At 42.8% G+C, this 27,582-nt stretch overlaps 3 protein-coding genes across 10 annotated transcripts in view; 1 reads left to right on the top strand and 2 right to left on the bottom strand.

Moving 5' to 3' along the window:
• Nucleotides 1–203: 203 nt before the first annotated feature.
• On the top strand, nucleotides 204–25,423 carry HNRNPAB (heterogeneous nuclear ribonucleoprotein A/B). 4 transcript variants are annotated; one of them, XM_064672159.1, is made up of 9 exons: nucleotides 204–365; nucleotides 480–776; nucleotides 3,672–3,840; nucleotides 3,925–4,083; nucleotides 4,496–4,627; nucleotides 6,215–6,323; nucleotides 6,417–6,569; nucleotides 6,648–6,732; nucleotides 24,720–25,423. In XM_064672159.1, the coding sequence occupies exons 2-8, from the start codon at nucleotides 517–519 to the stop codon at nucleotides 6,716–6,718; spliced, it is 1,053 nt and encodes a 350-aa protein (XP_064528229.1). In that variant the 5' UTR covers nucleotides 204–365; nucleotides 480–516; the 3' UTR covers nucleotides 6,719–6,732; nucleotides 24,720–25,423. The 4 variants fall into 4 exon arrangements, with proteins under 4 accessions (XP_064528229.1, XP_064528231.1, XP_064528230.1 ...); XM_064672161.1 differs by lacking the exon at nucleotides 6,417–6,569 and having other exon boundaries at nucleotides 205–365; XM_064672160.1 differs by lacking the exons at nucleotides 204–365; nucleotides 24,720–25,423 and adding an exon at nucleotides 6,988–7,312 and having other exon boundaries at nucleotides 517–776.
• On the bottom strand, nucleotides 9,354–18,013 carry PHYKPL (5-phosphohydroxy-L-lysine phospho-lyase). Of its 5 annotated transcripts, none has more exons than XM_064672151.1 (13): nucleotides 17,877–18,013; nucleotides 16,205–16,323; nucleotides 15,282–15,441; nucleotides 14,566–14,640; nucleotides 13,675–13,783; nucleotides 13,464–13,580; nucleotides 13,175–13,257; nucleotides 12,651–12,876; nucleotides 12,219–12,373; nucleotides 11,631–11,720; nucleotides 11,309–11,439; nucleotides 10,868–10,924; nucleotides 9,354–9,534 (listed from the first exon to the last, which is right to left on the bottom strand). In XM_064672151.1, exons 1-12 carry the CDS (start codon nucleotides 17,936–17,938, stop codon nucleotides 10,872–10,874), a joined length of 1,380 nt encoding a protein of 459 aa, XP_064528221.1. In that variant the 5' UTR covers nucleotides 17,939–18,013; the 3' UTR covers nucleotides 9,354–9,534; nucleotides 10,868–10,871. The 5 variants fall into 5 exon arrangements, 4 of the variants coding, with proteins under 4 accessions (XP_064528221.1, XP_064528222.1, XP_064528223.1 ...); XM_064672152.1 differs by having other exon boundaries at nucleotides 13,675–13,762; XR_010434546.1 differs by lacking the exon at nucleotides 11,309–11,439 and having other exon boundaries at nucleotides 11,473–11,720.
• Nucleotides 24,956–27,582, bottom strand: part of COL23A1 (collagen type XXIII alpha 1 chain) — a 177,648-nt gene continuing 175,021 nt past the window's right edge. The window contains exon 32 of the mRNA XM_064672168.1: nucleotides 24,956–27,126. Within this exon, the coding sequence (XP_064528238.1) occupies nucleotides 26,827–27,126 (300 nt within the window). The 3' untranslated portion in view covers nucleotides 24,956–26,826. The remainder of the gene's footprint in view (nucleotides 27,127–27,582) is intronic.

The raw sequence follows: 27,582 nt of genomic DNA, 5'->3' as shown, positions 1-27,582 counted from the left end.
TGGGCCCCAGCCCCCATATGCCGACATCCCGATCCCTATCCCGATATCCCGATCCCGCCTCGCCCGCTCTTCCCGGCCGGGTCTCGCCCACCACCGCAGCCCAGCCAACGGCGAGCGCCGAACGCGCTGAGTGACAGGTGGCGACGGCCAACGAGCACTTGCCTTGTTGCGGGGTGGCGGAGGCTCCGGCGCTATAAAGGCGGCCACGCGTCGAGGGCCTGGGCCCGAGTACGTGTCTGAGGGGGAGGCGGCGGTGGCGGCGCGGCCGGAGCGGAGCAGCCGCGGGCAGCGCGATCGGCTCTAGCGCCGGGGCGCTTTTAATCGGACTCCGGACGGCCCGGGTTTTATCGGGAGCGGGTTTTAAAGTGAGTACCGAGCGGGATGGCGGCGGCGGAAAGGGGGAGGGGTGTGAGCGGACCGGATCAGACCGGCCCGGCCGGGGAGGAGCCGCCGCGCTGACCCGCGCTCGTCTCTCGTAGGAGCCTCTCGTCCCTCTCCCTCAGCGGACGGGGCACCATGTCCGAAGCGGAGCAGCAGCTGGCGGCCGGCGCCACCCAGAACGGGCACGAAGCGGCCGAGAGCGCCGGGGAGCAGCAGGCCGAGAGCGGCGCGGCCCCGGCAGCAGCAGCAGCAGCAGCGGCGGGGGCAGCGGGAGCGGCATCGGCGGCGGCGGCGGCGGGAGCCGGGCCGGCAGCGGGCACGGCGGGCACGGCCGCCAGCCAGAACGGGGCCGAGGGCGACCAGATCAACGCCAGCAAGAACGAGGAGGACGCGGGGTAAGCGCGGGCGCCGTGCGCGGCCCGGCGGGCCCGGCAGCGCCCCCGGCCCCGCGGGGAGGGCGGCGGGAGCGGCCCCGCCGAGCCGGGGCCCTGCAGCACCAGCGCTTCCTTTGTTCTGGCGCTGCCTTTTGTTGGCGCCATGTGGCGGCTGGGGGAGGGGCGCCGAGCGGGGCTGGTGCCGTCTCACGCTGTAAAATGGAAGGGGATTTACCTCTCCCGCGTTTTTCCTCAGCCTTTTCCTCCCGAGCGAAAGGGGCGGATGGAAGGAGTTGCTTTGTGTTGCAGGGGGGGCTGGTTGAAACTTTCTGGGGATCGCATGACCGGCGTCGATGTAAATGCGAACGTGTTTTGTGTAAAGCGCATAAAAAAAAATAATCCTGGCTTTGGAAGGCGGTCAGGGTAAGCCAAGTATTTTATAAAAGAAGTAAAGGGAAAACGGGGACGATGGAGACGGTGCGCGGTGTGTTCAAACCAGTAAGAGCGATTTTGGTGTGCTACTTTGCAGCATTGTCAGAAAACGGCTTATGTCTTGCAAGTGATTTCTGGAGGAGTCAGAGTAGTTTCACTGTGTTTTGGTCGAGGCATCCTTGTGTACAAAAGAGGAATTTCTTTGCTATCATAGTTTGTAAATATACGTACTTGACTTGCAGAGGACCTGCCTGTTTTCTCAGGCGGGTCTTTGTCATTCAGGCTACCCTACGTATTTAATTGGAACTCCCTTTGTTATCACCGAGCCCTGGACCAGAGGGTCAGATCCCTCAGGTCAAACAGAGAGCTGAAGCCAGTGTAATAGGTTTGGGCTGTAAAGGAACGAATAAGACTTGCACAAGCTTCCTACAAGCTGGGGCCAGATGTACCTTTTGCAGACATTGGAAGAATTAAAAACCAGGCCTTCCAGCCGCGTGTGAATTTTCCTTTTACTGTTTCTAGTGTTTTGCGCTGAAAAGAGAGGGCGATGCTCTTACTTTCCTGCACAGGAGGTGACAAGTTTCAACCCCAAATCCGTATGAAATGAAGCTTCCAAGAAAAGCAGTTATTTTAGAGGGATTGATTGGCCTATGTGGAAAATGTAGTGCTGTGCTAAAACAAGAGCTGTCCAAGCCACTGACATTAGAATGTTCTGTTAAGAGCTGAAACAAGCTTCGATTTAGCTGCACCAGTTCTCTCAGGAGGGGAAAAAAAGATTATGTGTTAAGGGTGCAGTTGTCCAGTTTGTGGCCTCTGAAGACAAACCTAGATGTTAGGAATTTGGTCATAGTTTCAAAGGCTCTATATTGTGTTACTTAAATATGTCTAGGTATCGGTCTTTCAAGTTACAAAACAAAGCACTGCAAATTGCAGAGTGTGATGTGTACTGCTGTGGTAAGAGGTGAATTGAGCGTGTGGCAATGCCTGTGTGTGCACCACAGCCCCAACCCGATGGCATAAAGCAGCTAAAGCTGCCTCTGGACAAATCCTGTCATCCCCCAGCCACCGAGTTACTCTTGATCTAAGTGTAGTCAGTGATGCCGGGGTGTGCTGTGGAGAGCTGCTGTAAGTCTCTTCGGGTTATAGCTCGGTCAGGGAGCTGTGATGGAAGGAATCCACCGAGTGACCGTCCTTTAACCTGGTATTGAAAGGCTTAGTAAACTTTGTAAGGCTCTGCTCTAGCGGCTGCAGGACCCTGTACATCCTGCTGCAACCACCAGCTAAGAGTGCACAGCAGGTTTTTCTGGAAAACACAAGGGTTTAGCCTGCAAAGGATAAACCAGATTTCATCCAGGTTAAGAAAAAAGGGCAAAACCCCTATAACACCTTTTTTTTCCCTACTTTTTTTTTTGAATATAAATGGATAGCATTTCTAGCAAATCAAAGTTACACATAAGCCCCCAAAGCCAATTTTACTTAGGCATAGTCTAGTTTTTAAAGTGCTGATACCTCCTAGTGCCAAATCTAGGTTGCCTCTAAACAGTGTAATGACAACTTAAACTGCTTCAGTCTATAGTTAGATAAAAAGGCTCAAAAGCTTTTAAAAGCTTAGTTTGTTACCTTGGAAACTCTGAAAATAGAAAATACAGCCATGTTATTAATGTTTTCATTTGAAGTGAAGCATTTGAAAAATGCCTTATTGCCTGATATCACTGTTTTTGTTTTTTAGCTGAACTTGTGTATTGTGTCTCACTAGAATTTAGTTCTTTGAGATGCATCTCCTTTTTCAGAGGATATTTTGTGTGGGAAAGTAGGCAGGGAAGGATTGTACTGGCCTTTTTGGAAGTAAAGGCTAGTAGTGGAGAGGTTCCTGTAGTACTGATGAAGACAGAACTAGATTCAGTAACTAAGCAGGAAGAAGTGTACAACATAGTAGTTAAGGCAGGTCCAAAGTCCCATCTCATGTATGTGACTGCTGCTGGAGGTCATAGATACCTGGTTTAAATTTTGCAGATTGTTCCTAGGACTAAAATTTTTACAGCCATTGGACCAAAACCTTAAAGAGCACATGTATTTTGCTTTTAATGCCTTACTCTTTGCTGGATGCTTTCAGAGCAGTAGGAATGATCCTGGATTCTTTGCAAAAACTGAGTTGGCAGTACCTGATAATCAATACTGCTTTTTTGCAAACAACCTAAGAGCATAAGTTAGTGGTGAGGAATATTTCAGGCAATTTGTGCTGTTTCTTATAGCCTTTAATCAACTTCAGGGTGCATTGTGGCATTTCCTCAAAAAGAGGGGAGAAACCCACCCTTGTGCACTCCTGTAGTACCACCAGCTTTAGACAAGAGGCAAGTGTTTAACTTGGACCAGTCGGTCGTGTTCTGACAATGCTGCTGAGGGGTGTGCCACTGAGCATCTTGCTGCATGGCCTTTGCTGTAGTCCTTCCTGAATCTAAATAGCTGTTCTCTTTGAAATTTCAGGAAGATGTTTGTTGGTGGCCTCAGTTGGGATACGAGCAAAAAAGACTTGAAAGATTACTTCACCAAATTTGGTGAGGTAACCGACTGCACGATAAAGATGGACCCTAACACAGGAAGATCCAGAGGCTTTGGATTTATTCTCTTCAAAGAACCTGGGAGTGTTGAAAAGGTGAATTTGAACTTCATATTTTGGATCCTTAACTTTGAGGGGAAACTTTTCAGCTTGAATTAACCATACCAAACTGTCTTTCAGGTTCTGGAACAGAAAGAACACAGACTAGATGGCCGACTAATTGATCCCAAGAAGGCCATGGCAATGAAAAAGGATCCAGTGAAGAAAATATTTGTTGGTGGACTAAACCCAGAAGCCACAGAAGAGAAAATCAGGGAATACTTTGGAGAATTTGGAGAGGTGTGTAATGTTATCCTAGTAAACTCTGAAACATGTAGTCTCCAGTTGCTATTTAGTTTACTAATACTTTGGAAGTTTCAAAGTAAATTAACTTTAGATGTATCAAGGCTTCTGTAACTGATCCAGAGGTTTCCCACCTTGAGAGCAAAGGTGGCACATACTACACTAGATGCTTCCAGTGCTACTTGGATACCCTTGCCTTTAACTCAGAAGCATTTTTAGCTGATATTAAAATTGGTTTGAAGAGTTGTAAAATGGAAATCTCTGTTCTGAAGGCCAGTGTTAATATAGAAAGACTAATGCAGCTTTGGTGTTGCATAATATGCATAGAGAGGAAACTTAATAGTTTTACTGTCCCAAATGCCTTGTTCTGCTAAAATACAAGTCTGAAAATAGTATTTCATGTCTTCAGATTGAAGCAATTGAACTTCCAATGGATCCAAAGACCAACAAAAGGAGGGGGTTTGTGTTCATCACTTTCAAGGAAGAGGATCCAGTGAAGAAGGTTTTGGAGAAGAAATTCCACAACGTCAGTGGAAGCAAGGTAGAAACTTTGACTTACAACTTTTTGTCCAAGTTACTAAGCATAATACCACTACATCTGTAACCTGGAAAGGTTTTTGCAGACCTCTTGTGTCAAGGTACTAAATTTACAATAAGGACAGCTTTCAGTTTACCCTGCTGTTGTTTTACCATAAGTTCAGTCACAGATTCTTTGTCAATATTTATGGCTTTCATAATTGCTGTGTTCTAGGGCCTTTTGTATGTAAAGTATCTAAGTGCATTCATTACAAACACATGGAGAAACTGGCTTGTGTAGCAGTATAGGCCTTATCTGTCGATGTGGCTTATTTTCAGCATAGAGCCCTTGCATAAATGTAAGCCTTAGAGACACTAACTTTGTAAGCAGCTGGCTGAAACTGGCTCTGCCTGGCTGGGGGCAACTTCTGGTTTCTTCTCTCAGAAGCCCCTTCCTGCAGCCCCCCTGCTACCAAACCCTTGTCATGTCAACCCACTACAAGGATCCAGAGAGCAAATGTAAACTTTATGGCAACTTGTACCTGGTCAGCTGGTTGTGGGAACTATTGTAAGGGTGGTGTGAGATGCTCTGAACAGCTCACTGCTCATCTGAGGGAACAGCTAATAGAGGCTCATGCCTCAAGCTGATAAGGAGAGGACTGGAGGCAAAGGATGTGTACTGGCTGGAGGTGTCCCTCTTCCTTTGCTCTGAGGCCAGTGGTGTCCATACACATAATTTCAAAGCCCTGTTACATTTGGTCATACTGTCTGGCACAGTGACTTAGATTGCACTTAGACTGGTTTTGACACAGCACAAAATAAGCTTTGGCAAATGTAATGCATTGATCAAGTCTGTTTTCAGGAGAGATGAATGTCTACATGCCAAGGAAGCTGAGAAATTTCTGTACCTCCTAACTATGGCTTGTTGTGTCATAGTGATAATAAAAACAGGTTACCTTAAAGGTCCTGTGGTGAAGAACTCCAAGCCAGACTTGCTCAGTTGCTGTTGTTCCTTTTGCAGCAGCAGTAGCTTTCATCTTGGACTGTGCACAGATTCAGGAACCAGGCAGCTGACTGACAGCTTGAGCTGCAGCCTGGGAACCTGCCTTGGAAATGTCAATTCTGGTTAGTTTTTTTTAGCTGTTAGTATTTGATAAGTCATGATTTTAGTGTTGGTAGGGGTACTGTACAGTCTAACCACATGCACAGGAATAGGGTGGGCAAAGGCTGCCCTCTCACCTGGCACAACCTCCAAGACAAGGCTGTTGCTATCAGACTTCACCTGAGCTGCACTGAATGAACAAGGCTCAGAGTCTTCCTGGCAACCTACAGGAGTGGTGGCATCAGCACCTCTTCCATGGGGAGACTGATGGTAGGAATAGGCAGAATAAAATGCCCTTAAAGCAGTGGCCTCTTGGAAGGGCTGACAGTGACTTACCTTTGCCCAGGTGGCACAGTAAATGAGACACTTCTGCATTAGTGCTGCTCACCTGGCAGGAGCACAGCGTGTCCACCTCCTTTGCCTCCAGAGGAACCTCTGCATTTCCCAGGAGCTCAGGGTGGGTGCTGCTGCTCTAAGACACCTTACATACTCTTCCTTTCTTATTTTCAGTGCGAGATTAAGGTAGCACAGCCAAAAGAAGTGTACCAGCAGCAACAGTTCAGCAGTGGCGGAGGAAGAGGTAGCTATGGAGGAAGAGGCAGAGGTGGAAGAGGCGGCGGTAAGTACCACACACACTACTTTAGTATGGACACATTCTAAATAAGTTGTGTGTACTAAAATGGGATTTTGTGGATGGTTTTCCCTTCTATAGCTCAAAGTCAAAATTGGAATCAAGGTTATGGCAATTACTGGAACCAGGGTTATGGGAATCAAGGATACGGCTATCAGCAAGGTTATGGTGGCTATGGAGGCTATGATTATTCAGGATATGGGTATTATGGATATGGACCAGGCTATGATTACAGTAAGTAAAGAGAACTGTATTGGGTATAAGCAAACGTAACTAATTAGCAGTTTAATGCATTTGTTCTCTTGTTCATAGGTCAAGGCAGTGCAAATTATGGGAAGACACCAAGACGTGGTGGTCATCAGAATAACTACAAGCCATATTGATCAAACTTATTCAGGTATGCAGTGGCATGGTCTCTTTTGGAAAATGACTGCATAGGTTTTGTATACAATGCTGTAGATGGATACTTCAGTTCTGTACCAAATTTAACTTTACAATAAATTTCTATGGCCTGTTAAATGTGCATCTTACTTGGAAGAGCTCCCTGGAAATGTTTTACATGTTTAATACTTACAGATAACTAGTTGTCTAGACAGTGTGGTGTGTAAATTTCAGCATTGCTGAAGATATTAATTAATGATTTTATTAATAGGTTAAACTGAAACTGATTTTGAGGGTCTGCTTAAAGCTGCAGCTCTGCATCTAGGGACTGCCTCTTGGAGTTAACTGTGGACTCTGCATTACTCCAGTTGTACAGAATGAGATGCATCTTAGGGAACCAGTGTCACTTTCCACCTTTTTATTTTGTATTGTTTTTGTGTCATACATTTCCTGTAATGGAAGTGTTAATTTTACTGTACTTTTTGGTACCTTTTTGGAATCTAATGTATTGTAAGGTATTTTACATGTGTTCTGATTCACCATGACATGGATATTGAAGCTATCCTAGCTTTTGAAATAAAAAAGGCGTAATCTAGTGTCTTGTGCCATTCTTCAGCTTATGTGTTAGTAAAACGCCAGTTCCTGTTCCCAGAACTTAGCTCATGGCAGTACCTTGATAGATGAAGAGTTGTGCTTAATGTTGTTAATCTTGAAACTAGAAGGCTGTGTTGGTAGTTGTGCTCACTTGCAGTTAAGTGGCAGCTGAAACCTGCAGTCGCTTCTGCCTGGAGGTTGTGGAGGAGAGCTGAGGTGAGGAGCCCCAGCTGTTGAGGCTGTGCTGGTGAGCTGGTGGCTCTGCCCTAGGCAAGCACAGGGGCTCAGTGTAACTGTGTTGGTGTCTGCATGGGGCTCTGCTTGGAGGAGCCAGAGGTGTAGGTCTCAGGTAGAGCTTGGGAGCCTGGACAGCATTGCAGGAGGATGCCAAGAGGTGTGGAAGAAGCTGGGCTGCACTTCCTTCATGTTTCACTGTCTCGAGTCTGAGACTTGTCTACAAGTTGCTAATAGTATGTATATACCTGCCTTGAGAGGCAGGTTGGACAGACATTAAATTACCAATGCAAAGTTGAATTTTTTAAGCCTTTTTGTGTATCAGAAAAGGCTAAAAGAACTTCCACTACAGTTGTGGGTGGAAAAAACCATCTCTTTCTCTAGAGATGAGTGACCAGCTAGAAATAAGCTTTCCTTTTTTGACTACTTCACTATTTTAAGGCAATAACTGTCATGTGATTTGCCTGTCTTGTTGTAGAATAGTCCCAGTCTCAGATTTATAAATAAGTAGCAAGCTCTGCTGCACAAAGTAAACTTCTAATATTTGTTGCAGTGATTAATTTGGGTTTTTTTCCTTTTAAAGATAAAACAGGACAGTTTTTTTTTCCCTTGTAATAAATTCTCTTTGATGCCCAGAATTGGAATCAAACCAAGTAACTAAGACAAGAAATAAACAGATGTTACTAGTGACCTTTTCAGGTTTTTTAGCAAGGGATGCAGCTATTTCTGCAGGGACTATAATCTGCTGCTCCCTGCTGGCTGTCCTTGAAAAGAAAAACTTGCTTGTGAAGTTAGAATCTCTCTGTAAGACTCTTACCGGGTTAAGTGGAAATCTTGAGCATTAAAAAAAATGAATCAGATTTTAAATGTGATAGTTGAGAACTTTACAGCTTGACCTGTAACTTCAATCCCAACTTACTGACTTGCAAAAAAAAAATTTTGCAGACCACTGAAAGAAATGAGTACAGTATTTAAAAGTATTACTGTCTCAAGATTTAAAATTTCAGTGCTTTACTCTATTGCATACTTTTACTGGTTTTCCTGTGAAATAAGGAGTAGCAGAATATTTTTCTAGCAGTCACCTGGCCCTCCAGTGGGAAGTTTGCACAGTACCAGGATCATTCTGCTGCAGTCCTTCTGTGTCCTAGCAAGAGTTTGTCAGCTGGCTGTTACTGTGGTGGATTTTGGAAGTAGGTTCTCAGGTAATGCTTCCTTGACAGGTGATGAGGCCTTAGGCAGAATCTGATGACACTGGTACTTAAATGCAGAGCTGGCTTTTCCCTTTCTTCTTTGTATGAAAAGTTTATGATACAAAGAACATGTACTTGCCTGGTGAAAGCAAAGGCATGTACCCAAGGTTGTTGTTTATGGCTATAATCTAATCTTAATTTACTAATCCTGCTCGGATACTTCTTGAGGACAGACTTTGTACGAACTGGTTTGGGAACAGTGGCTCTCAGCTGTCTGTTCCTCATGCATTTGATGTTAGGAATTTGGGACTGAAGTTTTTTGACTTAATCTGGTTTCTGAGACTGTTTGTTGAATATAGTGCTACCAGGGACCTTGTTATGACACTGGTGGCTGAAACTGGTCAGGAGAGCCTGGGAAGGACTGGGTGTACTGGCAGCTAGACTGGTGTTTGCATAGGCAGCTGGAGGTGTAATGAATGAGGGAACCCCTTGGGTCATGCTAACCTGAAAGAGCATGAATTTAGAAATTGTAGTTTAAAGTAGCCATTAGAAAGATACTCCTTTATAATCAGTTTTAGATACAACTGCTTTAAATAAAAGGCAATTCCACACTGCCAGAATTGAGACAAGCTCTTGTAAAATTTATTTCTCCTAAAGATTTTACTAAAAACAAGATAACTGAAAATAACAAAATCAAAGGTGACTTATCTGATCTAAGACATGCTAGGATGAAGATTAAATGTGCATTATTATAGTAGAATAATGTTTCTTAGTAGTAGATCTTGAACATTGTTTGAAACCTATGGAAAGAAAATAATGTTATGTTTTTTTGTAAAAGTATCATTAAAAGAAATCTACTTCATTGCCTCATTTTCACTTACATTATATGTAAGTGTCTTACTAGTACTGTACTTAGTAAGAGCCTTTTTGCATTCTTGGTTTTCTGTAGAGAATAAAAGCATTTTTCTTGCTTAGTTTAGATTACAGACAAGCACATTAAGTCATTAGGCCTCTAAGTTACACTGGCACTGTTAAGTAATCTTTCTGTTCCTAAGAATAAGTAGTATAAACAGCTGTATGTCTTTCCATTAACTTGCTAAATAAAATATTAACACATTTTTCTTGTGCCTGCTATACTAATATTACACTGCACTAAAAGCACATTTCTCCTTAGCTCAGGGCTGTAGCACTGTGAACCTCATGGTGGTTGAGACCACCAATGATCACAATGATCACATCAGGTACATTCTAGAGTTTTACTAAACATGGGGTTGTCTTTTAGTCTGAGTAGGTTGAACAAGTACTAAATGGACCAAAGGGTGTTGTTATCAAGGTGTAACTCTAAGTGTACACTGTACTCATGAGTGTGTGGCAAACTTAAGTTGCAGATAGATGTCCTCTCTCAGCAACCTATGGAGGGACCTCAACAGATGAAGACTTAGGAGGCTTTAAAGACTTAACAGGACTCAGTCTTACTCTGATGCCCCCAAACCTCTGACTGTAGGGGTAGATTGATTCTTAAGCCTGAGATTCCATCCATGAACCTGAAATGATCCCAACAAGTAGGGAGAAATGCTCAAGGGAACAGAAGGCAATACTATTTCCAAGTCAGATGTTAAGTAAAACACAAAAGCACCACTTACAGCTCTTCACAAAGCTGTTAGCAAAAGTGGAGGATCCCAAATTGTGGGATGCAGATGCCCTGACTGGCAGGCAAGGGGAGATCTGCTGAGAGGTAGTTATGCAGCTGGACCAGCTTCTGTCTGGAGATAATGGCACTGAGCATAAAGGCTCTGTGTTTGTGTTGATGTGCATGTCGTTTGCATGCCAAGGGTTAAAGCTTCCCAGACCAGCACAGCATGCTGGGGTGGTAGTCATGTCTGGGACATGTTGGACCTGGCTTAGAAGCAAATGAGCACACACACTGTTACTGGGAGTGTCAGCCTCTGATAGAAAGGAGCTGTGAATGCCAGATGTGCACAAGTCCGGGCCATGCCCTGAGATTGCCTGAAATTCCTGCAAACTAACTTCAAGTAAAAGCACCTCTGAGGAGGCTTTACTCTGACAATGCTTGTGAAGTTATGTATAGGAACCTTGGCTTTTAAATAGTACTGTGTGACTCGAGATAAATACCTGCTCAGGTAGAACAAGTAGATGTCTTCTGTTGGTTCAGACATCCTTTTTCCATATCTGGAGAGAGAATAAGCAACAATTTAGCAAAGTCACGACTTTGAGACAAGGTTTTGTACTAACTTTGTTAGTGCTGTGTATAGAAATTGTATAAAAAGCTAAGTGGCAAATGCACACAGATTATGGCTTTTGAGAATATTTGGACAGTTTTTACCAGCTGCCCTTGTTCAGATAGGTAAACTCTTAAACCTCAGCCAGAGCAAAGCTGTTTTAAAAGGCATATGCTGCATCTGTGGAGGAAATAGTTTTGTTAGAAAACTTCAAAACAGAGTAATTTAGAAGAGAAGGTTCACCATCTGCCATCTTGGCTGTATTGTAGCCTATTTTGCCTTTGAGGCAGTTCAACAACCACCCTCTATTTTTGAGGGTTTTGATCAGTTCTACCTGTTAGTATCTTGTCCATTGTTTCCACAACAAATTTTGCATCCTCCATATTGAAGCACATTGGGGGCTTGAATTTCAGCACATTTCTTCCTGGTCCATCTGTACTCAGTAGAATATATTCTTCCTTAAGTCTGGAAAGAGCAATAACAAAGAATCATTTTTACCTTTGCATGTAGTTCAGAAGAACTTGCAAGCTCCAGCACGGAGGCTGTCACACGGTGCCTTTCCCCACTGACTGGTTTTTTGGCCAGATTGTTGTATTGTAGTTTGTAGTTGTGTCCTTGCCTCCCACACTGAGGAACTCCATGACTGTCCCATGTACCTTGTTATCAGATACTCTGCTTCTGCTGGGGCTGGGGTCCTTTCTGCTTGGTCCTTGATTAGGTCCACTCCAATGAATAAGCCACAACCCCTTTAAAAGAAATAAAACCAGTCACTCTGTGTCAGAGGAAGGAACTGCAAGTGAACTAAAAACCAGGTTTTGGTAAGACCAGACCTTAACTGCATGAGAGTTACCTGATGTTTGGCTACTGATAGAAGAGGTTTTGCTGTTTTGAAGAAATGTGGTAATACAGTATAGACTTCTGTCTGCTCAGAATGGCAGCACAAGACAGGATGTTAAGCATGTTTTCCATCTAGCTCATCACTTTTGTACTTTGTGCACTTGACATAAAAGTTCAAACAGAAAAGTGAACTCCTCTAGTAGCTAATAAATTGATAAAACAGTACTGACCCAGTGGCAAAGTATAAGAGACTTTTGATAAGCTCAAGATTATTTTAATCTACTGTACAGCAGGCTGTTTATTTTTGCTGAAAACACAAATTTAATTTCTCAAAACATCTGTTGGACTGAGCTGTTTGACTGCACCAAATAAAAAAGCAGCTAAAAATATAAATAAGGCTCTGATACCTGACATCACCAATGATGGGATGCTTGATTTGCTGCTCCTTGAGTAGCTTCATCAAGAAGTTGCCTACCTCTGTGGCGTGAGCCTGAAGGTGTTCCTTCTCAATCACATCTAACACAGCTAATCCAATCGCACATGAAACAGGGTTTCCACCAAACTGAGCTCAGGAAAGGAACACACAGAGCCAGGGAAAGGGAAGAGAAATGCAATGGGGTCACTGAAAGTGTAGCCTCAGTGATACAATGAGCATACTACCAGTTTAATCAGATGGAGTCAGTAAAGAGTCATATACCAGAAAGATAGAGATAGAAATAATACAGTAACATAGTTACTGTTTAGTAACTGTGTGGTAAATATTAATAAAATATTACTAAATATTAATAACAATACTGCATGATTAATTTTTAAGAGAGTTTGGGCAGCTCTTTACTTACTGTATTAAAATACTCCACTCCTGTGGCTGCAAACGCTTCTGCAATTTCCTTTGTTGTTGCCACACAGGCAAGAGGGTGCCCATTTCCTATTGGTTTCCCCATAGTGACAATGTCAGGTATAAAGTCTTCTCCCTGAAGCTGGAATGCCCAGAAGTGCTTCCCAACTCTGCCAAAGCCAACCTGAATTTCATCAGCAATAAATACACCTCCTGCCTTATGCACATGCCTGCAATAGAACAGATTTTACTGTCTCTTAAGAGGAAAGAGAACGTAATATTTACTGATTAAGAACATGCAGAAAGCATTAGTTGGCAAACTTTCAGGAAACAAACTTGTACAGGCCTATGTTCTAGATCATGTCTTTAAAAGCAGGTCTTTGCCATACCAAGTTCACATTCTAACATGAAGGCTTAGGTAGTTTCCTGCCTATCAGGCTATTTATTACAGCAGGCAGAGAAGTTCTCTCTTATCTATATTTAGCAAGTGTGTTAAGTTAAAAAGCTAAGGTAATGAATGACACTTACTGTGCAACCTTTTGAAAATAACCTGCTGGTGGAATGATTTGACCTCCCACGCTTGGTAGAGATTCAACAAAAAATGCAGCAATCTGAAACACAGGTAGCATGTGATGTTTGAACACAGTAGAGAAACTTGTGGAGCAAGCTCTTTGTCCTTAGATGGTTTTTGCATTATTATGTGATCTTTTCTTTTTGACAAGTCCATGCCACTTAGCTCAGTAACCCTAAATGGCATTGACAGTCAGGCACATTCATTTCTAAGGCAAAACAAATGGTTAAGAAAGTAACTTTTTACCTTTCTGCCTCTCTTATGTGCACGCTCAATAATATTTTTCACTTCATCAGCATAGGCTGTCACTGAATCTTTGTGGTCTTCTCTGTAAAGTCCTCTGTATGTGTCTGGAACAGGAGCCTATGCAAAGGAACAATACCCTGTATTCAATATATCATAAATGTAACTTCATTAAATTGACAGGTAATTGATAGATATAGGCTGAAGTACATACCACGTGGACCCATTCCTTTTGTCCTTCTAGATTTCTGAATTTATATGGGCTTATGTCAATCAAAGATGTCAGATGTCCGTGGTAAGCACTTAAAAAACAATTGGCAGAACTAAACAGTAATTTCCTTAGTATCAAGAGTTCTTCAGGATTAGCATTACAGATAGTGAAGAGTATCTAGGTTCTGTCCCTTGGTAGGAAATAGTCACTTAGGCTGAGCTCTGCAGTTTCTAGCAAGCTTAGTACTTATGTGGATTTTTGTTGGTGTATCTGTATGTAAGGGATGCAGAAGGACAGGACTGGTCACTGGTTTGCCTGCACTGGTGACTGGAATCACAACAGGGTAACTCAGGAGCAGTATTACAAGACTACAGAAGAACTGGAAGGGCCTATTTCTGAATATCCTCCAACGATGGAGCTGCCAGTGTCTGTGGGCATCTTATTCTAATATTTGACCATCTTCATGGTAAAAGATTTTTTCCTATGTCTCATCAAAATTCCTCAGGTTTCAACTTCTGTCTTAGGTCTTTTTTGTGGTCACTACACATCTTCAGGCCTGGTTGTATCTTTTTTCCTCCTCCCCTTGGAACAGCTGTAGTTGCAGTAAGATCTCCCTGGCTGTCTCTTGCAGCTGAACAAATCCAGTCCCTCTTACTCCTGTGGCTCCCTACCCACCATGCAGGTCACTGCTGGCCTCCCTCCAGCTGTCTCTGTACTGGGGAGCCCAGCCATAGTTCTCTGAGCTGCTCTCACAAATACTGAACAGAGGGAAAAACTACTCCCCTCGGCTTCCAGGTTAGTCTTTCTACCACAACAGGGTTTCAGAAACGCTCTGACCGTGGGCTGAAACTGAGCCTTGTACCCCAAAGCAGATAAAATTGCCAGTGTACTTACTGATCTAACACGATGACATCCTCATGTTTTGTGTACTGTCGTGCCAACCTCAGGGCAAGATCGTTAGCTTCAGAGCTGCAAATGAAAAATTCAGTAAATGTTTCACTGAGGATATGTCCTGAGTTCTGAAAACTGAACCTCCCTCGCAGTGCTGTCCGTGTCTGCAAAGAACAGACAGAACTCAATGCATGTTTTGCACAGATCCCTTAGGAATTGGCACCAGTTAGGCAGGAGTGCCCACCAGAACAGAATCCACCTTAAAAAGCTCAGTGCAGAAACTACTTTGGAAGTAGTTTGGGTTTTTTTCTCCCAGCTGTACTTTGCTTGAGAATATGACCCCCTTCCCCCTACCAGCAGAAATAATGCATTGGTACATTTAATTTTGGTTATAACTCCCAAGTCAGAAGACAAGTCAGACCAGAAACTAATACAGTAAATATTCACATTGCTGTTTTGTAGTCCAAGGCATTATAAATAGAATAAACCCCTTCTTAAATAAAGCACTAGTTTAGTTCCCAAGTAGAGAGATTGCTAAGTGCGAACCTCAGTCACTGAACTTCTGAAAATAAGCAGTTTCTCTGCAAACCAGCACCCCAAACAATGTCAGTATCGAGTCATCCACCACACCATGCAATTGGCTGTTGATAAGAAAGTGTTGTACTTGTTTGTATATACCCAGTAAAACTCCGGTATCAATTCTGATGTACCCAACTTACCCAGAATTCAAAAAATAGAAGATGCATAATTTCTCAGGTAGAGTTTTTGAAAGTCTCTCTGCATAATCAACCAAGTTGTCATGAAGATAACGAGAATTTGTATTTAACAACTGATTCTGTTCATGGGCTGCTTTAACTACATCGGGGTGACAGTGCCCAACTGCAAGAGAATGTGGAGAGTGGTTTGAGAGTTCTTCCCTGCTGCCCACATTGTTCATTCACATACCAACTTAATACTTTTATGATGACTGCAATTTCCTCAGTGGGGCCTTAATGATATTGTCAGCAGAAGACAATGTTGGTACACCTTGTAAAAACATGTTTTTGCCCCTCAGAAGGTTTGAAGTTGCCTGCTACTGTCCTTTAAGATTTGTAGTTAGTACTGAGAATTGACATGTTGAAGCAAATAGTGTCTGATTTAATACTTAGATTTAGACATTTACATAATTTAGGAGTTTGGGAACGTGTTTTACCATCAAAGAAGTACTAGTCCTGGTAGGGCTTAGGTTTGAGAGTTTTCAAATATTGTAAGAAAGCAGCAATTACTTAGTAATACACAATTAAGGCACCACACTGAGCAGTGGTCCTGTGACTGTACACTTATCAGTAACTTTTACAAACACAACATTTGTTAGTTTTACAGGGAGGTGCTTTACTTGAGCTTCCATGGAAAAAAATCTGAATGTTTTAGATATGTTTCTAGGAAAACAGAACAGGGAGCAATTCTGGAGAGCACATTTACACACAAAGAAATTCAAACGAACCATATTCCCTGGAACTACAGGCTCAAGAAAGGTTCCTTCCACTTTTCCATTTAAACACCCCCCCCCCCCCCAGCACAATGGAACAGTGGCAAAAGTACTGATTGTTCCTTGTTCTGCTTAGAAAAACACAGCATCAAATAACATTTGACTTAAGCTTACCGTGAGCAACATTGTTTATGCAGTCAAGGTATTGTCTTCCATCCTCATCATACATATATTGGCCTTTTGCCTTCACAATCTTCACCGGATCATTAGAGAAAAACAGCTTGCAGGAAGACCTGTAACAGGCATCAGAAAGCAAAATAAATCTCAGTGAATTTAGTTTATCCTGCTGGTAATATTTTCAGTTCAGTCAGTTAATAAAGAGAAAGACATTTCCCGTCTCTGTGGGCATGTGCTGTCATCCTGCTTCTAGCCCCTGAATGAAAGGCCTTGGGCTCTAAAGCAATTCAGATTTTGTTTAGATTTACAGGGAAAACCCCCAGAACTGAAAATCCTTCTCTAGAAGTCTAGCCACAGCACACAACAGAACTCACCTCTGTCATTTCATCCTGTCTTTACTGTGACTCCTTACCTTACTCTGCCCTTCACGTTCTGAAACCCTCTTTGGTGTCTCTTATCTTGTAATTGTTTTTATGATGTTCTTGCTATTGCCAAGGTCCTGATTTTCCAGAGAGTTTGGTGGAGGTGATTGTTACAGCTGTATAAAGCTTCACTTACCTTATTTAAAACACTCAGTGATATTATAAGGCTGAGTTTGCTTAAGTGCATTTGTTTTGTTTCACTTTTTAAACCAACTTCCAAACAAGTGAAATTGAGATGTCTGTCTAAGTAGGAGCTGCAGAGATTTGACTCTGAATGGCAATGCCAAACTTCCATAGTGCATTTACTAAAAGATTGCTTATACAGAAATGATTTGACTGTGATTACAAAGCTATTGTCAAATGGACAACAAAAGACAATGATACAGTGAACAGCTGCCTCACTATCCCTCCCTTACAGGAATCCAATACTCTCTGTGTGAGCTGGCACAGAATGGTAAAACAGTTGGTTTTTTTTTTTGTTACCCTGACTGTTCAAAAGATGCTAAGAAAGTGCTTCCAGAGGCTGGGTCTTTGCCACTAGCGGTAGGGCAAAGCACCTGGAAAAAAGATTAAATACCTGGAGTGGTATTTTTCAGGTGTGTGTAACTGGCACATTTCTAATTCCAGCATTTACTTTCAGCCCAACTTCTGGATTTATAAAACGCGTAAAAGTAGCTTTATAGTTTTTTAATATATATGATATGAAAGTATTCCTAAAGTTAAATACAGTTGTGCTGCCTTTCCTGGTGGTCATTTACAGAACCAAGACTTTTTTAGGTTGGTTAAAGCACCACCAATAATTGGAAGTTTGGAAGTGAGTCCTCTACTCCACTCTCTCAAAGTGGGCAACAATACTTTGTTAATTACGGTTAACACCACGTTTTTGGTGTACTAAGTTTTCTCATAGACTGGCTATATATAACAGCAGGGGAGCCAAACCCCCTCGCCCGGCCCAGCACGGCCTGGCAGCCCCAGCCGTGCTCCGCCGGGCTCGCAGGAAACGCTTTCTAAGCAGTTTAGAGTCTACACCGGCACACTCGGTATCGTACGGGTTTTATACTTGAGTTTCGTAATCCCCCTCCTTAAGAAACGCTAATTACCGTTAATTACCCACGGTAATTACCCCGGTGCAGCGGTGCCGGGCTCCGCGCGGCCCCGGCCATGGCGCTGCCGCGGGCTCGGCCCCGCTCCCGCAGCCACGTCAGGCGGCAGCGCCCGCCCGTGCCGGGCCCGCCCGCAGCACTCACCCGATGAGCCGCCGCCGCTGGGACAGGGTCTGCTGCCGGGAGCGCGGCTGGGCCGCCCGCATGGCCGGGGACAGGGCCGGGCAGGGCCGGGCGAGGACGGAGCAGAGGGCAGGGCAGAGCGGGGGAGAGCGGGGGAGAAGCCGCCTCCCACGGGGGCCGGGCCGTGAGGGGAGGGCGGGCCCGGGACTCGGGCACTGCCCGCCCTTATCGCCGAGCACAGCCCCGGCAACACCCCGGCACGGCTGGGGCGGCCCGGGGTCGGGAGCGGGGTGTGAATCACCTGGAACTCACCTGGCCGCGGGGATGGCGCTCCCCTCACGGGCAGCAGCGCGGAGAGGCTGCGCCCTGCGGGGTCCCCTCAAACCACGCACCTCACACCGCGGGGTTCGGAGCCGCATCCAGCCCCAGGTCCCTCTGGGTTACAGCGTCTTCAGGACCATTAGTGCAGCTATAGCACTCTTCTTTTGAAATACATGCCGAGGAAGTGTCTTTTACGGTTGAGAATAATTTGAGGGGTTAGCCTGGGTGTTAGAAGTGAAGTAATTGTTCAACACGTGCTTGAACTATTTAAGCAAAAGTAAACCCAACCATTTATATGTTGTACCTCTGTGTTTGGTCGGTGGCAGATAAAAGCAGACCTGACAGATGACTCCTTAAAAGCCAATCCTAGGACAGGCAGTAGTTAGGATTAAAAGAGGAAATGCTGTCGTCAGATTAGAATGGTTATTCCTCTGTTCCTGTTTGACTGGAATTACCTAAAGAAAAACAGGGAGATAACCAGAAGGGAGGTTCTGGGATGGGTTTTCTGCTGCTGTGTAGGTGTTGTATTCCATGATACAAATTCATGAACTTAGCCAGATTCATTCTAAAAAATGCCACATTTTTTTCCCTTCCAAGTACCTGTTCACATTTTTTTGCTGACAACATCTGTTACGATGTTTTTCTAAACAGAGCAGACTTTTAAAACTACACTTGGCAGACTTTGCTGACTAGCTATAGCCACCAGAATTATCTCTAGTTGCAACTACTTGATAAGCACAGGAGCAATTTAAACTCTGTGTAATATGGAGAATGCTAAACCAAATTGCTATGCACTTAAAAGTTAGATTGAATTTAGGAAGTCAAACCCAGTTGTTTCATAGAAGTCAGGTTTTAAGTAACAAAAGACAGTGGAGAAAAATATAATAATGACTGTTAATCTTTATTTGAACTCTTGTCTGGTTAAGATATTTACTGGCTATTTATAATAACAACCTGAACATTTACAATTTGGAAAGTTTACTCTTGGTTACAAATGCAGAGTTCATTATACATATTCACACAACTGCAAAAGTAATCTGTACAGAGAGACCATTTTTAAAAATCTAGTCTTTGCTTTTATTAAAAAAAAAGCACAAGAAAAAATATTTTTTGAGGTCTCAAGGTAATGTATTGTCCATTACAGCTTTAAACTAGAAATACATGATGCAGTACTAATTAATACCATTTTAACATGTTAAAACAATGGATAAGAAATACTGTTATTAATGCCTTCATTTTTAAAGTAGTTGTTCCCCAAAGAAATGAGTAAATAGAATACTTTTCATGGCACATACATGATTAAAAAAAAAATCACAAAAAGTTTGCAAGTAGAGGTGTTAAGTACATTTTCTGTATTTTTAATATCTATATATAGATTTAGTCAGCTTTGTATAGAATACCATGTAAATACATTCAAAACAAAACTAATTTTGGCAAGGTGTCCAAACTGCACACACACAAACAGCCCTTTCTCCTCTGAACAGCCTCCCTGGAGTGATGCAACCACTCACATAAATGAGGGACACTTGCATAACGTGGCAGAGGATTAAGCTCTATCGGCATAATTTCAAAACAAATATGGGCAGAGAAGGCACACATTGCATGTATTTTTCTACAAATAAGTAACATTTTCAGTCAGATTTTAAGTAGCAGCAGGTACAGTTTCTCAAATGTTAGTGTACGTGCAAGTTTTGTAATATTTCTATGTCCAAAGTAAGGGATATAGAATGAACATAGAACAGGTTTTGACTGTGGTATTTTGTGCTGAACTTTCCTCATACTGAATTTTTTTGATTGTCTTTTTTGGATAGCAGAAAAAGAACCCCAAATAGTAACACAAAAAATAGCTATGTTATGAAATTGTCTGTAAAACTGCTCTCTATGAAACGAACCAGCAAACACAACAGAACCCAACTCCCTTTCTAAGTGATGGCAGTTTACTACCTCTTGTACTAAATTCACAAATTCAGTGGGTAATGTGGGTGCTTTTGCTTTGCAAAACCAGGTCCTAATTTTTTAATGTAATTGCAGAAATGCAAGTTTGATACAGACTTACCTACACTTCATAAATTCGTGTAAAATACACTTTTCAAATGCAGTATTTAACAGTATATAAAAAAGCAGCAAGGGGTGTCAGTGTCCTTTACGGATACTTGGGCCATCTCCATTTTAAGTTTCTGTTCATTATCTGTGTTATATAAGAAACCACACACTGACACACATGTGAGTGACTGTTCCATGAAACTATGCAACTATGAGGCAACTTAACAAACAGGAATTAATTGTTGTCCTAAGACATAGGAAAACCACAAAATGTTACTAATCTAATTCTGCTCTCTTGTCAATAATTCAAATTCTTATGCATGGAAAACTCAAGTTTCCCAGCTTTCCTGTGGTTTCCCCCAAGATCTCTCCAGTAGTATACAACAAAATAATCTATTAAAGTCCTTCCTCCATTCATTTCTAAGTGTCAGGTTTTCAGCACTTGCTTTAGCTGCAGGTTACACAACAGTTACACACCCCTTATAAGCACATGGAAAAGTTGCAGTAGCTCACCTGGGCATGTGAAAATACTGTAATTTTTAGCTTACAGATACAAACGATCATCAGGGAAAATAAAGCTTAGGAAATGGATTTTTTTACTCACTGGTTTGCTTCAGTCTGCAGTAGATTCCCTGAAGCAGAGCTGTGAAGTATTTCAAACAAATTCACGTAGTTCAAACAAATTATGGCCGGGTTCAGTGCAGTGCCAGGGACACAATTAGAAGGCAGGTGACTCCAGCAAATGACACTGAGACTGGACTAACTAGAGTGACCAGATGTTTCCCTCTGCCCCCTCCTTTTCATGGAAAAAACAAAAAACAAAAAACCCAAAACAAACCCCCATAAATTAAAAAAAAAACCCTATTGCAAAGGAGTCCAAGAAATATTCTTACATAAACACTGTCCTGTAAGGTTGCCAAAGTCAGTTTGTGCCACAGTCATTGCCTGAGTTGAGCAAAAGTGTCTTAGGCCTCTTGAAATTATGCAGGTATTTCATCTCTCTCACTTAAAAATCTCCCTGGTTATAAACACCAGGAAGGCTGGCTGGGCTGCTCAGCAAGTCAGCAGGTAATGAAAGGTAAAACTCAGGAGTTCCAAATTAACTTGAGGTTCTACTCCAGCCCTGGACACCTGCTGGGGACACACTGAGCTCTGCTAGAGCACATTGAAACCAAACTCACCCCACATACCTGCAGTATTTGCCCAGGATAAGTAGTTTGGGGATGTTTCAATTTTTACATTTTTTCTTAGTATTTTTGCATATCTTAACTAAAAATCTGTTTTCTCTAAAGAAAATAATTCCAAGCTCTCATGCTCAAAATTTAAAAAATGGAAACATGATATGTAACCTACTACAGGTAGATTTAATTTGTTTAATTCTTTAAATTATCTGGGCAGCAGTGGGACTGAAAAAACAAGTGTGAGAATATGATGGTATTTCCCAAGAAAGAAATACCAGCTTTGGAAAAAACAAAGTTTCTATCTGTGTACTGCTGTTTTACAAATATCAGTTCAAACCACAGAGTTATGCAAAAGTCGTGCCCATCTCTCTCTGTGCTGCCAATTAAGGGACACTGTCACAGCATAAAATTTGCATAAATTTGTTTGTATTAAAATATTTAAAAACATCTCCTCTAGAGGGCAGCATTGAATCACCATTCACTGAGCAGGAAATCTGTGCTCTGATACACCTTTATAATACACATTATATTGACAGGCTGAGGAGGCACAGGGGGAGTTATTTATCATTATAGAGCTGGAAATTTCTGCCATCTTATAATTTGAATGAATTTTTAAAAAATAAATTTTATTATTAACTTTAATTATTCGTGCATTACAGTGAGTGGGTTCTTTCATTCTTGCCCAAGAGTCTGCTACGTTTGGCTGACTGCAAAACCATATGTATAAAAATTTAGCCTGGTTAGTGGGTTACTATAATAATCTTAAAACCACAGGTCAACCTGTGTCATTCTCTGTGGATTATTTTGCATCATTGCATGGGATGTCTTGAGCTGCTGAAACCTCCCACGTGTTTTGCTGGTTTGCTTAAGAATTTAAAATGCTGAATTTATGAAATTACAGAAGACAAAAGCTCATCTAAATGTTTTACCTGTTGGTTTCCTAAAAAGAAAACACATCAGAAAGTTGCTTACCATAGAAGAAACATTCTTATTTTTAAATACACAGGAGAAAAATCCATATGGAAATCACCATTCTATATACAGCAAGTGTCAGAAGCAGTGAGTACAGGACTCCTCCATGGGAATAAAACAAAGCACGTGGCAACATCTTGATGATTTTTTTTTTTAAAGTAAAATCTTGGTTCATTGACACTTGGAAACAGTTCCAGCTTGGAGTCAGATCAGGATTTCTCTGCCACCTGTTTCATAATCCAGAGAAATATTCCTGAACTCACTGGCCAAGCCACGATTCAGCTGCAAAATTCTTAATTACTCTCACTTGTCCCTATCAGCACAGGCCAAATCATCGGGTTCATGCTCTGGCAAGGGCCCTCTCGAGCTGCCAGCACACTCTCAGCACTGCTGGAGTTACTCTCCCCCAAATCCATTCCCCCCAGAAGCTTTAGGGAGTGCTCCCCATAGTTAGAGTTGGGTGCAGCATCACCACTCCTGGGGCACCAGGACTGACACAACCCCCACAGCCACAGCCAGAGTCAGTCACGTACCACATCTGCCGTGTCTCGTGGCAAGGCAGCCCTGCCTGCAGAGCTTCGTGGCTGAAAAACCTTCTCAGGGGTTTCAAGTGAGCTCTTGTGCCCTAAGGATTCAGTTTGGGAACTTTGCTTCCTGCAGCGTGTTAGAGAGAGGATGTTGGTAGCAACTGGAAGGATAATTGTCAGCCACAATTTTAAATAGAACAAGCCTTAAAGAAGGCTGCTTGTCCTCTGCTCCCGGGCAGCAGGCAGACATGGTTAGCTTAACCTAATGGAAACCACCATGCTTTCACAGGCATTTTAATTAGGGAAAGGAATTTTGGTTTGTAAACTAGAAAACAGAAATAAATTTGTCTGAGTTTCAGGTTCCCCCAAGACCAGTAACTTCAGTGTGTTACCCAGAATGTCTGTTGATGAATCCATGAAGTCAATATACCAAATATTTTAGTGATCAAGAAAAATCAAGTTCAGGTCTCAGACTGACCCACATTTCCTAAGCATTAGCAGCCTCCCTGTCAATCATCCTTATTGCTACTGACATATAGTGGTAACATTTTGCTGCACTTCAGAATTGCTGTAAAACAGTCTCACATTCTTTCCAACCAGAGGGGAAAACAAGAGAGGTTTCCTGGGGAAAAAATGCTCTATGCTTTGTGAGAGACTGAGAGCATGACTGAGTTGGAGCAAGACTGCCAGTAATACCTAAAAGTAAAATTTGTCTTTGTGAGCTATTTGCAAACTCAAAAGTATTCAAAAAGACCCACATAAACATTTTCATCTGGAAGGAGAAAATAATCAACTGATCTGGCACGAAGTTGCTGAGCAAAGCACATCTTTTTTTAACTCATTGCAATAAGATCATGACTGCTCTGTATTTAACAACCTACTCTTCTGAATATGTGTGTGTGTGGAAGGCACATGGAAGTCTAAACAGATTCCCTCTTACACTCTCTGCAATCCATAGAAAACCCAGCAGTCCCTCTAATATAGTCTGTTGATCTGAATGATATGATTGATAATCACAGAATGGTTTGGGTTTGAAGGAACTTTAAAGGTCATCTAGTTCCAACCCCCTGCCATGGGCAGGGAACCAGGTACACTCAGTTCAGAACATAAAGGTCAAATGCATGATCTCAGCTGAGGACCAGGAGGGACTTCAAGTGCTGATCAGAACCTCAGCCCTGCCTGGGGATCCATTCCCTGCTCTGCTCTCAGGAGCTCTGCTCTCCACAGAGCTCCACTGCTCCGGTGGTGGAAGGGGTTGGTAGAGGAGATGTGCCACCCACAGGCCTTGGAGACTGGTTAGTTCCTCATAGCCAAAGTGGCAACAGCATACAGCAGGATCCGTACCTGCCAGCATTCCTGGTGGGAATGGCAGTGGCAGGAGTCCAGAGAAGTGACTGAGCACAGATGGCTGATCTGTACAGGGGCAGTAAGTCAGATGTCCTGAACATCCCTCGCTGCTGCAGGTGCACGGATGAACCAACCCAAGGGTATTTGCCTGGGAGTTTCCAAAGGTGAGCACCAAAACGTTTGGCTGCTGAGGTGTGGCACTGGTGGGTGTTGGATAGCAGGTGTAGTCCCGTGCTAGGAAAATAATTCCAGCCTTCCTTGAGTGGTGTGGAAACGCTGTGAGTGGTCAGGCTGTGCCTCAGGGATGGGGAATAAGCACCCTGGTTACGAGGTTTAGGTGATTCCAAACGAGCTCTTCCTCCCTAACAACCAATGTCCCGGGTGCTGTGGCAGCAGAGCTCTGTGCTGGGAGGGGGACGGTGAGGAGCAATAGGTAAAGCACTATTCTGGTATTCTGTATCAATGTTTTGCAGGCCTGGCAGTGGTCACAGTTGATGCCTACAAGCACTGGATATTCCACAAGTTGAAGACGGAATACTGACTTGTTTACCTGAAGATAATAGGACTTCGGGGTATTTCCTCAGAGAAAATATAAATTTTAATATAATTTCATAAGCTTTGGAGGTTAGCTTGTCTTGTAGCTTCAGTGATATCAAACTTCTTCAAGTAGGAGCTAGATAGAAAGCTGTTTAGTTTTTGCCAGCGTATGTAAAACAAGACTTTTCTATCTGCATTGTAGATTGTTTGTGGACACTTCCAGATTCTTGTGCTTTCTGCAGTCATTCTGGGGACTGAACTCTCATTGATACTGAAAGAGGTTCCGTGATCAGGACACGGGCAGGAATTTGAGTGTAGAAGCCCACAGTGTGGTTTGGAGTAGTGAATTGCTTTTAGTTTGGAGATGACTGTGGCAGATGGGAAGAGCAACTGTACATTAAGGGAACAATTACAGATCTTCCTGGAGACATCAATGAGAGATTTGCCTTCAACCTTTCACAGAAGATTTTTTTAGCTTTAATTTGGGACAATAAAGGGGTTTTTCAAAAGCACTAAAAACCAGTGGGAGCTTGTTAGCTGCTCCTTATGCCTTTAAAAACCCCTACACCAAAAGTGATAGCTGAGAACATGAAATGGAAGTAAATAAAATGCATTTTCATTGCTGTTTTGAGTTACATAATTCTTGTTTCTTGATTTGTTAGTTGATACGAATTTACATGGATTTAATCTATATGGTGACCAAGAGAATGGTGAGTAACTGGTGAAAATGCCAAGTATAGCCACAAGTGATGTGTAGGTGTAGACCCTAAGCAGCCAACAACGACAGGTAACAAGTCCACTGCCTACAGCCCTTAAGTCTTCTGTGTCCACACCCACCAAGGCAGATGGGCAGTGCAGCATTGACCAGCACACAACACACCCTCCCAGCTAAAGGGATGAGCTCAAGGACACCCAGGATCCAGTCACAGGTAACCCACAGACATCACCCAGCCTGCACGGAGCACAAAGCACATTCCCACTGTTCTTCAGAACGCAGGAGCAAGAATTCCTGTAGCACTAGGTCAGCTTGTACAGGGCAGTTGCACCTGGACAGTCACATCCCTCTCTCAAGCCCTCTCTGGCAGTAGCTGCAGTAAGAGTTGCAGCGAAGCAAGAATTTAACAGAGGTTTTTGAATCTACTCAGGGCACCAAAAATGACTCCCTTCTGTATTCTTTAAGATCAAGGCCACAAAGAACCCTGATATCATCTGTTTGATATCGTGGTCAGGCTCTTCATTTCACCTAAGACGCCCACACAGAACCCAGCAACTTGTCTGGGGCTAAAGTATTTCCTCAAGAAATAAACTGTTAAATCAAAAAGGCATTAAGGTGATGGGGATTACATCACTGGCCTGGTTAGGATTAATCAGTCTCACCAATAAAAATCCACAGCTTGCTTATTTGAGTTTGTGTAGCTTCAGCTTCTACCCATTGGATGAATATTTGTACATGTTTCTCTGTTCAGTTTAAGAACTTGTTAATAGAAAGTATCTCCTCCCTGTAAAGGAATCTGGTTGCCTCTTGATCTTCATTGTAAGCTGAACAGACTCGGCTGTAAGCCATCCTTTTCCTCTTTGAAATAATTGTTTATGGCTCTCTACTGCACAGCCTCTGTTTTTTTCAACATCTTAAAAAATGGGAACTGAGGAATAGTTATTAATCGATCTTGCAGTGGCATATGCAGATATCAAAATAATAATCCTCTTATTCATTGCCCTGCTCTGCATGGGATGTGCCTGAGATAGTTTAAAGAAAGAGACTGAAAAGGGGGAGAAAAGGAAGAAGACAAGAGGAGTGTGCAGAGTTAGTTTACAGTTAAAACCATGTAAACCAAGAAAAAAAAAAAGTAAATGAAACCCACAAAACAAGACAATTAAATACTCCAAACTCCCAAGTTCTAGGAATCCCAACAGAAAAATTATGTGCTCTGTTGTTTAAGAAGGGACTTCAGCAGAGCTCTCCCTGTCCTGCAACTCTCTGCACTGAAAGTATTGCCACATTTTTTTGTTTGGAAATTCTCCAGCAGAGGCTTCCTGGGGAATTCAGCTTCCACAGTAACAAAGTACTGGCACATCTTCAGGTACAGACCCCAGAACAGGACCCAGAGGTGCTTCCCCTTGAGGGGAAAAAAGCTTCTCATGGTTATAGAATAACCCCAGGCAGTCAGGGTTGTTGTGTTCAGCCCCAGAGCTGCTGTTTCCACCCCAGCAGCAGCGACGAACGGAGCTCGGCTTTGTCTCCTCTGCAGGTTGCAAGTCCTTCTCCTGTCTGACCAGACAGTTTACAGCAGCTTCTTCCATTTTCAGGGCTGCATCCTCTTTTTCTTTGTTTTCAGCCGGGTTCTTTCACCCTTTCAGTGTGCATGTGCAATGCAGATACAGAGGTGAGAGCCAGACTAGGACAGGGGTTACTCCATGCGATGAGGCACACGAGCAGCTGGCTCAGTACTGTTAGTTCACACAGCAGCACGAGCAGTGAAAATACTGTTCATTCCCAGCTACTGGCAGCAGTACCTTTATCAAATCCTGGTGTTACCATGCGTATTTTATGGGTTTGGGAGCTTTACAATATTTTCCAAGTCCGTAAATGTCAGAATCCAGTATAAAAAAAGGTCAATATATTACTGTCGAAAGTTTTTTTTTTCCTTTTTTTATACAAAAATTAAAAAGATCAAAATATATCACATTATTTACATATTGTGCTTCATGCTTAGGGATCACTGAAAAAGAACACACAGACAAACATTTTAATCAGATAAATGCTCCATTCCTTACACTTACTAATCTTATTATTATAAG

Source organism: Pseudopipra pipra, chromosome 15 (assembly GCF_036250125.1).
Source record: "Pseudopipra pipra isolate bDixPip1 chromosome 15, bDixPip1.hap1, whole genome shotgun sequence".
Taxonomy (NCBI): domain Eukaryota; kingdom Metazoa; phylum Chordata; class Aves; order Passeriformes; family Pipridae; genus Pseudopipra; species Pseudopipra pipra.
The sequence above is the reverse complement of the archived record's forward strand: the minus strand, read 5'-3'. Positions and strand labels throughout refer to the sequence as shown.

Excerpts from the sequence above, each read along its gene's own strand:
- HNRNPAB (XM_064672159.1), top strand. The coding sequence starts at position 517 with ATGTCCGAAGCGGAGCAGCAGCTGGCGGCCGGCGCCACCCAGAACGGG. Across the intron at positions 4,084-4,495 it reads ACTTTGGAGAATTTGGAGAG|ATTGAAGCAATTGAACTTCC; the intron begins GTGTGTAATGTT and ends TCATGTCTTCAG. Across the intron at positions 6,570-6,647 it reads TGGACCAGGCTATGATTACA|GTCAAGGCAGTGCAAATTAT; the intron begins GTAAGTAAAGAG and ends TCTTGTTCATAG.
- PHYKPL (XM_064672151.1), bottom strand. The coding sequence starts at position 17,938 with ATGCGGGCGGCCCAGCCGCGCTCCCGGCAGCAGACCCTGTCCCAGCGG. Across the intron at positions 12,374-12,650 it reads GAGTGGAGTATTTTAATACA|TTTGGTGGAAACCCTGTTTC; the intron begins GTAAGTAAAGAG and ends TCCTGAGCTCAG. Across the intron at positions 11,440-11,630 it reads GCAGAGTATCTGATAACAAG|ACTTAAGGAAGAATATATTC; the intron begins GTACATGGGACA and ends TGCTCTTTCCAG.